Raw genomic sequence first — 12,300 nt, 5'->3', positions numbered from 1 at the left:
CTGCTCTGCTCAGGAACCCCCGGGGCAGCAGTCATGCCCTGTGGCAACCCTGGAAGAACAGGTTGCACTTGGCTGAGCTGATTAGTGGATCTTGGCAACAGCTTGTCATACTGCAGAGGGGGATGGAGTGGGGCCCACCGAGCTTTTATCAGTGTCCCACAGAGCGTGGAACCCCATGCACAGTAATCAGAGTGGTTTGAGTTGGAAGGGACCTTCAAGATCATCTAGTTCAAACTCCCTTGCCAGTGGCAGGGACACCTTCCACTAGGTTGCTCAGTACTAATGGGTAAACACAAAACATCACAAAGGGTAAAAGAGTAAGAGAGAAAATTATTTTTAATAAGAATATCAAGAACTTCATTTGCACAAACTAGTTGTCAATTAATATCTTCCACTTTTAAATAAATTCACATTTTTGCACAAAACCACATAAAATAAGCTAGAAAATTATCACAAGAATACTAGAAAAACTATTAGATTTGCTTCCATGCTAAAAATCACACTAAAGAGGCATGTGATATAAATGTCCAAAGTTAACTTAGGTCCAGTAGAACATTACAAAAGGACTTTCAACTTTGTAAAATCTAACAAAAGCCACACAAGAAAAAACGAAAATCACTTAAAGCCACGTTTTCTCACAAAATTTTCAGCAGTCTGTAATGTCAAACTTACTAACACTGATTGAAGCTTTGGCGTATGCTCAAAAAATGCATCCATTTCCAAAGTAGCCAGGCTCTTTTCCATCCTGTTTACTGATAACATTGTGCCCACCTCAGTGTGTGGTGAGCTGAGCAACGCAACATGCGGACTGGCACGTGCTCACTGCACAGCAAGATAGTGTCACAAACGTGCTGCTCTTCCCTTGGAAAACATGTTAAAAGAATGCAATTCCGAAAACATGCTGAGTCAAAGCTGAGAGATGTCTGCCTCTTGGAGATTGAGCAGAGATAATGAAGTTGGTGGAATTACATCCTGGAGCGAAGCACAGCGAAATTTGACACCAAAAGTGAAGCTCTTACTCATCCTGTGCATTGTCGGGTAACAGGGTCTATGCTAGCAGCTCGAAAGGCATGGGCTCTCTAACCTATGGCACATCTGAAGCCAAATGTTGGGTTTGTATTCTTTCACTTAAGGCTGTATCTTGATAGAAGCTCATAAATATATCATCCCTTGGTTTTGAAGGGAAGGTACAGAGGCAAAAATATTAGAGGTGCCCTCCACTTGATTTTCTAATTAATTTCACTGCCAGGTCATACCAAACCAAAGAGAGCAAGCAATGGTGCACATTTTGAAACTGAAATTTTTCCAGCCAAAATGACCATCTGAAACCAGCAGCTGTGATAGGTTGTTTCTGTATGAATAACCAGGTGTCTCTTCCTGCCCTCCTTAACTCTGCTGCCTAGTGAGTGTAGGGCAATGCCAGACTGTACCACTAAAGGAGAAACAGCTTTTTGTGACAGTAAGTGATTGTAATTCTGTTAGCAAATGATGATGTACAGACACTCCTGAGCAAAGGGCACCTGGTCTGGGTGGTAGACAGCTGGTATATGGGCTACTGCTGGCAGTTGAATGCTTTGCACAGCTCTAGGTCCATCTGTCCGATGTGGCACTGAGAGGGAAGCCAGAAACTAACAGATAGAAAAGAGTAAACCAAAATAAATAAGAAACAGAGACTGGGAGATTGTTAGAGGGAAATTACATGTAACTGAAAACTACTTAGTCACTTAACACAGAATTTAGTGCATTATAGCCAATGAGTTGTGTGTGGTTTTGATGATGTACAAAATACCTGGTGATCTCCAACACAAGGCCAGGACGGCAATTTTCCAAAGCTGACAAAACTCTGCTGCACAAGTTGTGCAGTGAGGGAGGGCTGAAAAATCACTGTCTGGGCAAGTCCTTGAAGAGAGGCATGTGGGGCTCAGGAGGACCTGCTGTTTAACACTGAAGCTCTTCTTCGCTTTCAGGGAGTCGGGTGCCAGCAAGGGAGCTCTGAGCACTGGCATGGGCTGTAGAGCTGAGAACGTCTTCAAAACTGCCTCCCGTGTGGCTCGTCCCACCAACCTTGGTCTGAAATAAGGCAAACAGAGAACAGCAAGTTCCTCTGCTCACACTGAAGCAAATCCTCTTTCCAACCCACCCCATGGCCAAGGAGAGCAGGGAACTGTTCAGGCAGAGAACATGTAGGGATGGGTTTTTCCTTAGAACAACAGCTTTAAAACCAGTCAAATAAAGACAATTCTTTACTCCACAATTTATAAACTAGGCTGCCATCATAAAATCTGACAGTGGAATGTCTCATATGCTTAAAGGAACCAGTCCCTAAATAGATCCCAGGTAGGATCCTAGAGCCTAGCAGTAAACTCAATGTGGTTGTTTACCTGAGTAGCTCACACTGGTTTCACAGTTCTTTTCCAATTCTGTGCAGGCTGGATAAGAGATGGATACTAAAATGGACTGCTTCATTTGCTGAGTGGCCCACATGCCAGCTATGACAACACAGTGGCGTGCAAAATACATAAACCATACTGGGATTTTGGACAGCAGAAGGAATGTAGTAACCAAAGGACAACCCTGAAACCCTGAAGGGATTAAGCAACCTTAATCCCTTCAGGCATTTGTAGCTGTCTAGATACTGGTTTATAAAACTGCCAGCAGCATTTTCATGGGGGAAGGCAGGGAAGAGATACCAAAATACATTAATCAAACATATCCAATGTGCTTGCACATCTACTTCCAGAATGCTTCAGGTCACTGAATTTTTAATAACTATTAAAAATAAAAATCAGTAAGACTAAATCTTTGAAAATGAAGTTTCCTAACAAAGATAGAGCTGTATCTAAAGATTTGGAAATCATCAGGACTAAGTGACGAAGAGACAAAGCTGTTGTGACTAGGTTGTCTTGGTAAGAGAAAATTTTTGTGGCTTTGCTTGCTGATAGGTCCAGTCCAAGTTAATTCAAGCCTCAAAATATGACAAAAGCTTTTACTCTCTCCTAGAATTGCAGCAGAACCCAAAGACAAACTGACATTTTTTCAACCTCTAAGCCACTAAATGCTTAGGAAGATTATTTTAATTAAACGAATTTTGTGTTCTAAGTTTCCAAAGGGTTAATCCTAAGTAATCCTGTTTCTGTAGCTAGCACAGCTTGAAAATCCAATAAAACATTTAATTCATCAGAGTTCAGATTTTCAGAAAGTTGAAAAGAATGAGGCACGCTGGTCCTGTTTGATTTCCAAAGGAAAATGAACTAGTATACTCTCCCAAGATAGCTGCTACCCAAAGTCCAAACTCCAAGAGCAAATAAAATCTAATTTGAAATTTGACTTGTAAATGTTATGAAACCTGAATATCGGTTTTGGCAAACTGCAGAACACTGGGATCACTGAAGATTTGTAGCTGATATGGGGGTTGGAAAGATGATAAGATGATACTGCTGTTCTTTTTCCAGGGGTCTCTCTGGGTAGTTTTCCACTTTTTGAGACCACAACAAAACCCTAGAATTGAAGGGTAACCCCATGATTTCTTCCCCAGTCCCCTGGTCTTCCTAATCTTGCAAGCCTTGAAACTGAGGCAGGAAAAAGGAGGAGCAATGATTACACTCCCATTTGTCTGCAGTCTACCCTAGTGGCACCCTAGATCCATGACTCCAGCTTCCCTTCCCTATTCACACAAGGAAAAAGGGGAGGGGAGGGGAGGGGAAGGGAAGGGGAGGGGAAGGGAAGGGGAGGGGAGGGGAGGGGAAGGGGAGGGGAGGGGAAGGGGAGGGGAAGGGAAGGGGAGGGGAGGGGAAGGGAAGGGGAGGGGAGGGGAAGGGAAGGGGAGGGGAGGGGAAGGGAAGGTTGCGGGGCGGTTGCGGGGCGGGGCGGTTGCGGGGCGGGGCGGGGCGGTAGCGGGAAGGGAAGGGAAGGGAAGGGAAGGGAAGGGAAGGGAAGGGAAGGGAAGGGAAGGGAAGGGAAGGGAAGGGAAGGGAAGGGAAGGGAAGGGAAGGGAAGGGAAGGGAAGGGAAGGGAAGGGAAGGGAAGGGAAGGGAAGGGAAGGGAAGGGAAGGGAAGGGAAGGGAAGGGAAGGGAAGGGAAGGGAAGGGAAGGGAAGGGAAGGGAAGGGAAGGGAAGGGAAGGGAAGGGAAGGGAAGGGAAGGGAAGGGAAGGGAAGGGAAGGGAAGGGAAGGGAAGGGAAGGGAAGGGAAGGGAAGGGAAGGGAAGGGAAGGGAAGGGAAGGGAAGGGAAGGGAAGGGAAGGGAAGGGAAGGGAAGGGAAGGGAAGGGAAGGGAAGGGAAGGGAAGGGAAGGGAAGGGAAGGGAAGGGAAGGGAAGGGAAGGGAAGGGAAGGGAAGGGAAGGGAAGGGAAGGGAAGGGAAGGGAAGGGAAGGGAAGGGAAGGGAAGGGAAGGGAAGGGAAGGGAAGGGAAGGGAAGGGAAGGGAAGGGAAGGGAAGGGAAGGGAAGGGAAGGGAAGGGAAGGGAAGGGAAGGGAAAAGGACGAAAAGGAAAAGGATGAAAAGGAAAAAAGGAAAAAAGGAAAAGAAAAAAGGAAAAAAGGAAGGAAAGGAAAGGAGAAAAGAGAAAATAAAGAAAAGAAAAAGGAAATACAGAAAGAAAATATTTTGAGAAAATGTCAGTGAGTTTGCCAATAAAGATAGACAATGAAGGTTTCATGAGATGTGGAGGATTATTTCAGACTCAAAATTTACTGTATTGTCCTGCTTAATTACAGATTTCTTAAAGGATGATCTAAGAGCACTCTGAACACAACAGGCTGAGCTAATAGGACAAATACACTCCTCTAGAATACCTTTGCTTAATCAACAAAATAAGATCAGGCTCCTTAAGCAGATCACTGAGAGGAAATGGTCTTCAGAGCTGTGCAGTTTGAATTACCTTTTTCTATTTCTGAGTACACATTGAGATGACTGGGAACAGACACTCCTTATCACCACTATTTTTGGCATTTTTAAGACCACTTGCTTACTTTGGCAGGCATCAGAAATAATTTCTTAGCAGCAAAGCAAAAGAAAACAATTTCTTTGCTTATCGCCTTCATTTTCCATTAGTGCTCTTGCACTACCATGAAGTTCTTGATGGAACAACAAATTCAATCACTCTCCTGTACAAATGACAGGGACAACTAAGCTGTCACACTTTAACACACACAGACATGCAAACTCTGCCCCTAACCTTTACCTTAAGGCTTGTGACAGTGGTTTCAACCTTCTCCTCAAAAGATTTGAAAGTTGGAGAATTCCTAGGAGAAAAGAAAGTTGAAGGGAGGAAAAAAGAGTCAGCTGCCAACATCATGGGATAACTCCACAATTTGATCAGTTCTTACCAGGCAACACTGCCAGCACAGAATGAAGGCTGGCTGGCAGCACAGGGCTATGAACACTCACTTGTGCTCTGTCAGTCAAATCCAATTATGGTAATCGGATGAGTATTTTTTAGTTACAAATTTTCAAAAGCAGAACCTTTCTTGTAATTGAAACCAAATGATAACTGGCCTGCCTACTCTATGATACATTTGTCATGTTCTCAGAAGAACAACCAGACAATGCTGCCTGTAATGCTGCTTTTCTATGGCTTTATCCATTTGTATTATTGCTGTAAAGAAATAAACTTTTTTTCAGCTGATGAGCAAGTTCATAACCTACATTATTAAAAAAAAGCCAAGTTTAATGTCCTAAGGCTGGGAAGAAGGAGGTTAGAACCATATGGGTAGTGGGTCCCAAATGCCTTTGAGGAATCCTGTCCCCCTCCCCTGTGATTTTGTGACTACTGCTTTCAAAGACAGACTTTAGAGAGACTGTGTTCCTAAGGTGCCTCTCTGACTAAGATAAGCTTTTCTCTGTGTTCACCCAGCACAAAGAATACTTGGACCAGTCTGCAGTGGATGAAGGGGACCTTCTTCTGTTTCTCTGCTCCTTGCGGGGCACCTCAGAGCTCATTTACAGCATACGTTGTGTTTCACAATTAGTGAATACTCTGAAGCTCAGGCACTGTTGTGTAGCACAGTTCCTGATTCTGCAAATACATTTATATCATATCCCTCATCAGGCTCAGTTGAAATAAGCCCAATTTAAGGGAAGGGCAAACAGAAGCCAGTTGAAAAAATAATGCAAATTTAGTTTCTGTTATTTAGATGACAATTTTTTTCATAGGGCAAGAAGGGTCAAAATGAGACAGAAACTGAGTTTTATAACTTAGATTTGATCTGTAGGTCACACTGGTGAATGTTTGCCTTAAACTACCCACCTGCTGAAGTTGAATGAAATAGCATCCATCCAATAGCAAGTTGTGAGCTTGTTTTTCAGGCATACTTGGCACAGAGTGGGGACAGTTATATACTTACAGGACAAGGGAGTAAAAAGAAAGCTGTATAGTAATTTTATTGAAAACTGTCAGAGCTTTACTTGAACAGACGTCAATATTTGGCTGCAGTCAAGTAAAGTGTGATTATAGCCATTAAAATATGAAAGCACTCATGTAAAATCCCTCCGTAGGAGCATGATCCAAAGCCTGTTGGAGTGGAAAGCATCTCTGACGTTAATGGGCTTTGGATGATGTTCTAGAGACAGCAAAACAACTGAATTTCAGATTCAGTCATACAAACCTGTTAACAATCAGCTACCCAAATACATCTCAGAACTGCTTCATTTACTCAAAGGCTTGTACATGAGATTAAGCAGTTAATACAATTAAAATGAAAAAAAAAAAACCCCACAGCTAGCCTGTCCTGCAGCCCTCATCTACATGAATAACCTTAATTGATTGAAGTAGGACTACTCATCCAACTAAAAACTGCAGGATCAGGATCAAAGTATGCAAATCCCCCCTCATTACTCTGTTGAACACCATAGCAAATAGAATGTGGGTAGCACATTACCTCATTGCAGGCATGCTTATGGAATGGCGAATAGAATAGCTGTGGGATGAAAGCAAAACATTAGAAAAAAAAAGCTATAAAATCTGATTTCCAATATGATTATAATGTATTTTTAAACTTATCTTTAAATGTACATATACATATTTTTAAGAGTACTGGTATTCTTCCTCTCCTGATGGTGAGGGCTTGTAAAACTCCAGCTTACTCTCAGCACTAAAGATCTTATCCCACCACATTCTCATGTCAGCTGACCAGCAATGGGGCTCCAAAGAATGATGCAAAACAGCTCCTGGCAAAATCTATTTAAATGGTGCAGAGCCCAGCTATCTACACAGACACATGAGAGGGGCAGAGAGGGGCACAGAGAGCCACCACTGTGTGCTGCAGTGACAGAGGACAAAATCTGTGTTGGGCAGGAGGGATACACCCCAGGTTTATGCATATCAGCAGAGCTGGTTCAGTTGCCTCCTAATCTCAAAGGGCTCCTGCTCAACTGGTTACCTAAACAAGAGGTTTCTTCAGCCACAGAGGCAGCACTCCCACTTATCCACACCTCTCCAGAACATTTCACTTCCTCCTTCATTCCTCAATTTTACCAAAGGTATGGAGCTATTTCCCACAGCCCTTGTCCAGCTCTCCTTGTGACACCTCCCTCCTCAGACTTCCCAGCAGCAGGAGTATTGGAAGGTTGCAAGCAGAGGATGGCGCCTCTGCATTACTCAAAGATCCTCAAATCATGCTGCAAACCTTTAGACCTGCAGCTGCCACCCACGCAGACTGCTTGACTTACATGAGCCAAATTCTCCCACCTGAGACACCATCTCTGCTTTCACAGCATCATCTGTTCCCTGCTGCTGGGAAGCATCAGGCTGGTCCAAATAAGAATCTTTATTTGAAGCTCAAAAACTTTCCATAAGCACATTTAGATCTCAGCACTTCAAGTAAAGTGTGTGATGCAAGACTGTGTCTTTTTCCCAAAATCCCTGCACTGCTACTTCCAGTGTTGACTGACAGCTGCAGCCTGGTCAGACTGAGAACAGGGAGAGCTTTACTGTAAGGATCACCAACACTTGGCTGCAAGCAAAGCGTGATTATAGCTTTAAAAAATGAAAGCTCTCATACAAACAGCACACGTTTGTTTTAAACTATACAAAAACAGAGCAACGCTGAATCTATATACAGATTTGTTTTTCCAGATTAAAGATTCAGAAATGGGGGTGGGGAAGGGAGAGAAGAGCTATTTGGCAAGCAGATAGAATAGTGGGATCTAATACAAATTGTTTGCTGTTGTATATATTTTAAGGCTAAGATCAGATAGACAAGAACTGAAGGCAGACAAAACTAATGTTTTATGTTCAATTTTTCACATAATTTTTACGACTTATGAAAGATTAGCCCAAATATTTCACAAGTGCAGCTGTTAAATCTTTAACAATCCTCATTAAATTCAGCAAGCATCCTTGCCATTTTAGTTTTGCAACTTGCAACAAATAGGCAAAAATAGAGTTTGGAAGTATTTCAGCATAGACTGCTCCTCTTCTAATAGCAAAATATCGTAAATATAAAGGTTTAAGTCAGAAGATTAAATTCACACAGCTGAGAGATGACACATGACAGACAATCCAAATATTGAGTGTCTATTTTTTTGAGTTTGTATTTTAATTACTCTGAAGAGGTAAGAACGGAAGCTATAGAAACAGTGCAAAATCTTCTTTTGATACAAGCCTGAAACATGAAGTTTTTTTTTCAGATACATGTCTGTGATAGCAATCGTTGCAGAGAACAGAGATCCTTCATAACAGAGGTCAGTAAACACTACATTTTAGTTTCATGTCAGAGTGAGTTAAAAAGGTCCATCTATACTGTACTTTGAAGTTTACTGAGTGAAGTTAGAGTCCTTGTTAGGATAACGTAGCTGAATAGAAAAAATGTTCTTGAGGTTTTCAATGCACTGAAGATTCTACAAGGCCAGAGGGACTAGCAGGGCATTCAGGGCTGTTCAGCCTCTCTTCAGGGTGAACTGACATAAAGCCAGACTGCTGATAGAACCTTTGAGAACACACAAAATTGTTTTCTAATTCATCATATATTCAAGTGCTTTACAGAATCAATAAACTCAAACTCTAAATATAAATAACCCTTTTACCATCTTTAGAAATTGGAAATTTCCCCAGAACTCAAGACTTTTAAAGAATCATGACTAAGATACTTTTGCTCTATTGAAGAGGAGGTATACTTGAAATACTTCATGTAACACTTCATATAAACTTTACAAAACTCAGCTGAATAGAATTTTTACTGTTTGTTGCTCATGTTCAAACCTCTGACAGAAAGAATATAGTTGAGAGAATGAGATTGTATATAAGCAGGTTTTCCCAAGACCAACATCTTTTGAATGCATCTATTAAATCTACTCGAGGCAAACACTCCAATCCTTTTCTTGTTACACTCACCACACTGTAAAAATGAGGCATAACATTTTAAGTAGCACATGTTTTTTTCTATATAATGATGCCGAAAGGAAAGAGGTTACTACATTACAGTCCATAAAACAAATCCTGTCAAATACAGAGGCAGTGTTCAAGAAGAGTAATGTGTCTTACCTAATTGAATGCGATCTGTGGTGGATGCACAAGGAAAGAAAAGCAAGAGTTAAAAGTACTAGGAAAAAATAACAAAAATAGACATACACATCAGTAGCATGTCAAACTGCCCAAGGAGAAAAATAAAATAATTTGCATTCAAATCTGGAATTCACAGTAAAATGTGGATCAGTACAGATCCCTCTATAGCTAAAGTTTTCACACAGTCCTTCACTAGGCAGTCACCTATTCTGTATGCATTGAAAAACAGAAGTTTTGTCTACTAAATTTTGTGTTTTCCTCATTAGAACAGATTTAAACAATGCTAACTGGTTTCCCTCCTCATAGCCTCCCTTAGTATCATTAAAGAGAAAGTATAGTTGAACTGGAATTGTACATGTACATAAGAGCAAATGTGAGGTTTTTTTCCATCTGAATTCCTTGATTATCTCTCAGTTTAAAAAGGATATGGAAAAAATAAGGAGTTTTTAATTCCTAAAACATTTTCTAAAATACTTGTTCCTTGTTGAAAACAATACTTGAAACACTTTGACACTGTATTCCACCTCACAGGAAAATTAATTAAGGCGGAACTGGGAGAGACATGCTGATATACAATATTCAAAGGATGTCACTAATATTCCAAAGTTGAGAAATGATGAGGCAGACAAGCCTCTCCTTCATCTGTGTTACTGATGTAGTCTTTAATTACAGACCACTTCAAGGGAACACCTGCCTCATGCAGTGAGCCAGAGAGGTGGTGCACACTTAATGAACAGCTCTTCGAATGCTTATTTTTCACATCCTTTCTCAATGTGTGGTGAGATGCATTATTTACTGCGGAACGTTCGTACTTTGCTCCAGAGAAAAGCACTGATTTCTTCAGGTTTATTCACAAGGTTATACACATCATCATGTATACTGGTGCTTCTCAAACATTCAAAGGTTTGTGTTCACAACACATTTCTGTTTAGACTCGTTTAAGAAATACTGTTGCCCTCCTTGTACTACCTGCTGGCTCCCAGTAACAGCCACCCCCTTCTCCATGCCAATACAATGCATATCCTTATCATATGCACAGACATATGATAAGGAAATCTCTGTTACTGCAGACCTCTAAAAACCAGCACAAATTAAGGGACAAATGTTCACGGAAGTGACAGAAAACAACTTCCTCACCCACCAGCAAAAGAAATGCTTATGAAATTACGTTCTGAGGCAAGGTAGTATTGCTATTTCCTTTATAGGTGTATCAAAAGACAGAAGGGTTTGAGAATGGTGGTTTCAGGCATGACAGCTACAGCATTTGAAGGAACTCAGATCTGACAGCGGTTTTAAGTGGGCAGAACATCCCCACATCGCAGAAATCCTAAAAGGCTGAGCAAAAACTCGGTCACCACAAACAACAACAAAAACCTCAAAAGCATAACAATAAAGGCACAGCAAAAATCAACTTCCAAAGTGGTAGAGCAGACTAAACGTACCTGAACTATCATGAAAAGATTTTGGCCCCACCTGCTTCTACAAACTTTAAATGACAGAGATTTCATAGCCTTCAGAAATAACCTCTGCTCAGCTGCAGTCGAAAGCCATCAGGCAAGCCACTTGCTTGCCCTTCTCTGTAAAGCTGCCTGGTCAGTGCTGTCCATCTCTGCGTTTGAATTTTCTTCCCATTTGTCAATAAAGCACATTACACTTTCCTACACTGAATTTTATTTTATCATTTAAAATAATGTGGATTTCTAATCCCGGTGCCTAAAGTACTTGCATACCCTGCTACTGCAGCCATATGGGAATTGTAAGTGATGCCATCCTGGCACCTTCATCTAACCCAGCAATGAAAATGCTGAATGAGTAACAGACTCAGGACAGATGCCTGCAAAATCCCACATTAGGTCAGCTACTGTGACCTATGCTTTGGATACAGTTTTCAATTCCCTATGCTCTCTTCCTGCTAAAGCAATAACACTTAAGCTGTATTTCTCTAGTTCTGCAAAAACAGTACAGACAGCCTTATCAAAGTCAAGCTCTATCACATCTCCTACCTTCCATCTATCCTCTGTGACAGGTGCTGTCAGTTCAAGATAATTGTTCTTGACAAACCCTTTTATGCTTTTGCCATCATGCTATCTTCTAAATGCTTAGAAAATAACAGGTTAATGTATTCATGCAGTATCTGCTTTGTAGTTTCCAGAACTTCCCTTGCCCCTCTGGAGAGGAATTTGCCTTCCCCACCCCTCTGGTGCCTCTTATGGTGCCTCCCCTTCTGAGGGGATCGCTGAGGGACACATCCAACTGCCACAGTCATGCCCCCAGGCTGTCCCTCCTTGCAGTGCTTTGTGTCTTTCCACATGTGCCTTCCAACTCCTGGCAGGAATGAGGCATTATATTACCTTCATTCATCTTGAGAGCTGGCTCATCCCAGGCACTGAATTTGAAAGGGGTCTGTGTGATCATGTAATTAAAGAAAACCAGACAGCTGAATGAAGGAGCTAGACAAAATGTAACTGCTGACATCCTAATTTGCATGCACGCCTTTGTTAGCTTAATCTTTAAATATCTTTACTTGAGTAGCAGCAATGTATGTGGTAGTGTGCATATAGCAGTGTAGTGTAGTGTAAGTAGTGTAGTCTTTCTTTCCTCTTTTTTTGTTTTTTTTTTCTAAGCAACCCCAAACCCGGAAAGTCTCTCTGTATCACAGTTTGTTTCTGAAAGGTCATCAGCAGGGATGAAACATAAATCCATACAGACAACTGCAGAGTTGTCCAGCAGTATAGGATGAAAATATACAAACTTTAGCAGAAAGCAAAGGAAAAAGGGATAAAGACCCTCAACTCTATC

At 41.6% G+C, this 12,300-nt stretch overlaps 1 protein-coding gene across 3 annotated transcripts in view; it reads right to left on the bottom strand.

Annotated features, from left to right (window-relative positions):
• Window positions 1-318: 318 nt before the first annotated feature.
• TPD52L1 (TPD52 like 1) overlaps window positions 319-12,300 on the bottom strand; it is a 50,790-nt gene continuing 38,808 nt past the window's right edge. For 2 of the 3 annotated variants that reach the window (XM_063389940.1, XM_063389942.1), the window contains exons 5-8: window positions 9,481-9,495; window positions 6,878-6,916; window positions 5,182-5,242; window positions 319-2,070 (exon numbers count right to left, since the gene is read on the bottom strand). In XM_063389940.1, coding sequence (XP_063246010.1) covers window positions 1,939-2,070; window positions 5,182-5,242; window positions 6,878-6,916; window positions 9,481-9,495 — 247 coding nt within the window. In that variant the 3' untranslated portion in view covers window positions 319-1,938. The remainder of the gene's footprint in view (window positions 2,071-5,181; window positions 5,243-6,877; window positions 6,917-9,480; window positions 9,496-12,300) is intronic. The other variant, XM_063389941.1, reaches the window with a different exon arrangement.

The sequence above is a fragment of the Prinia subflava genome, chromosome 2, assembly GCF_021018805.1.
Source record: "Prinia subflava isolate CZ2003 ecotype Zambia chromosome 2, Cam_Psub_1.2, whole genome shotgun sequence".
Classification (NCBI taxonomy): Eukaryota; Metazoa; Chordata; class Aves; order Passeriformes; family Cisticolidae; genus Prinia; species Prinia subflava.
Note: the sequence above shows the minus strand (reverse complement) of the source record. Positions and strands in the feature narration are given on the sequence as shown.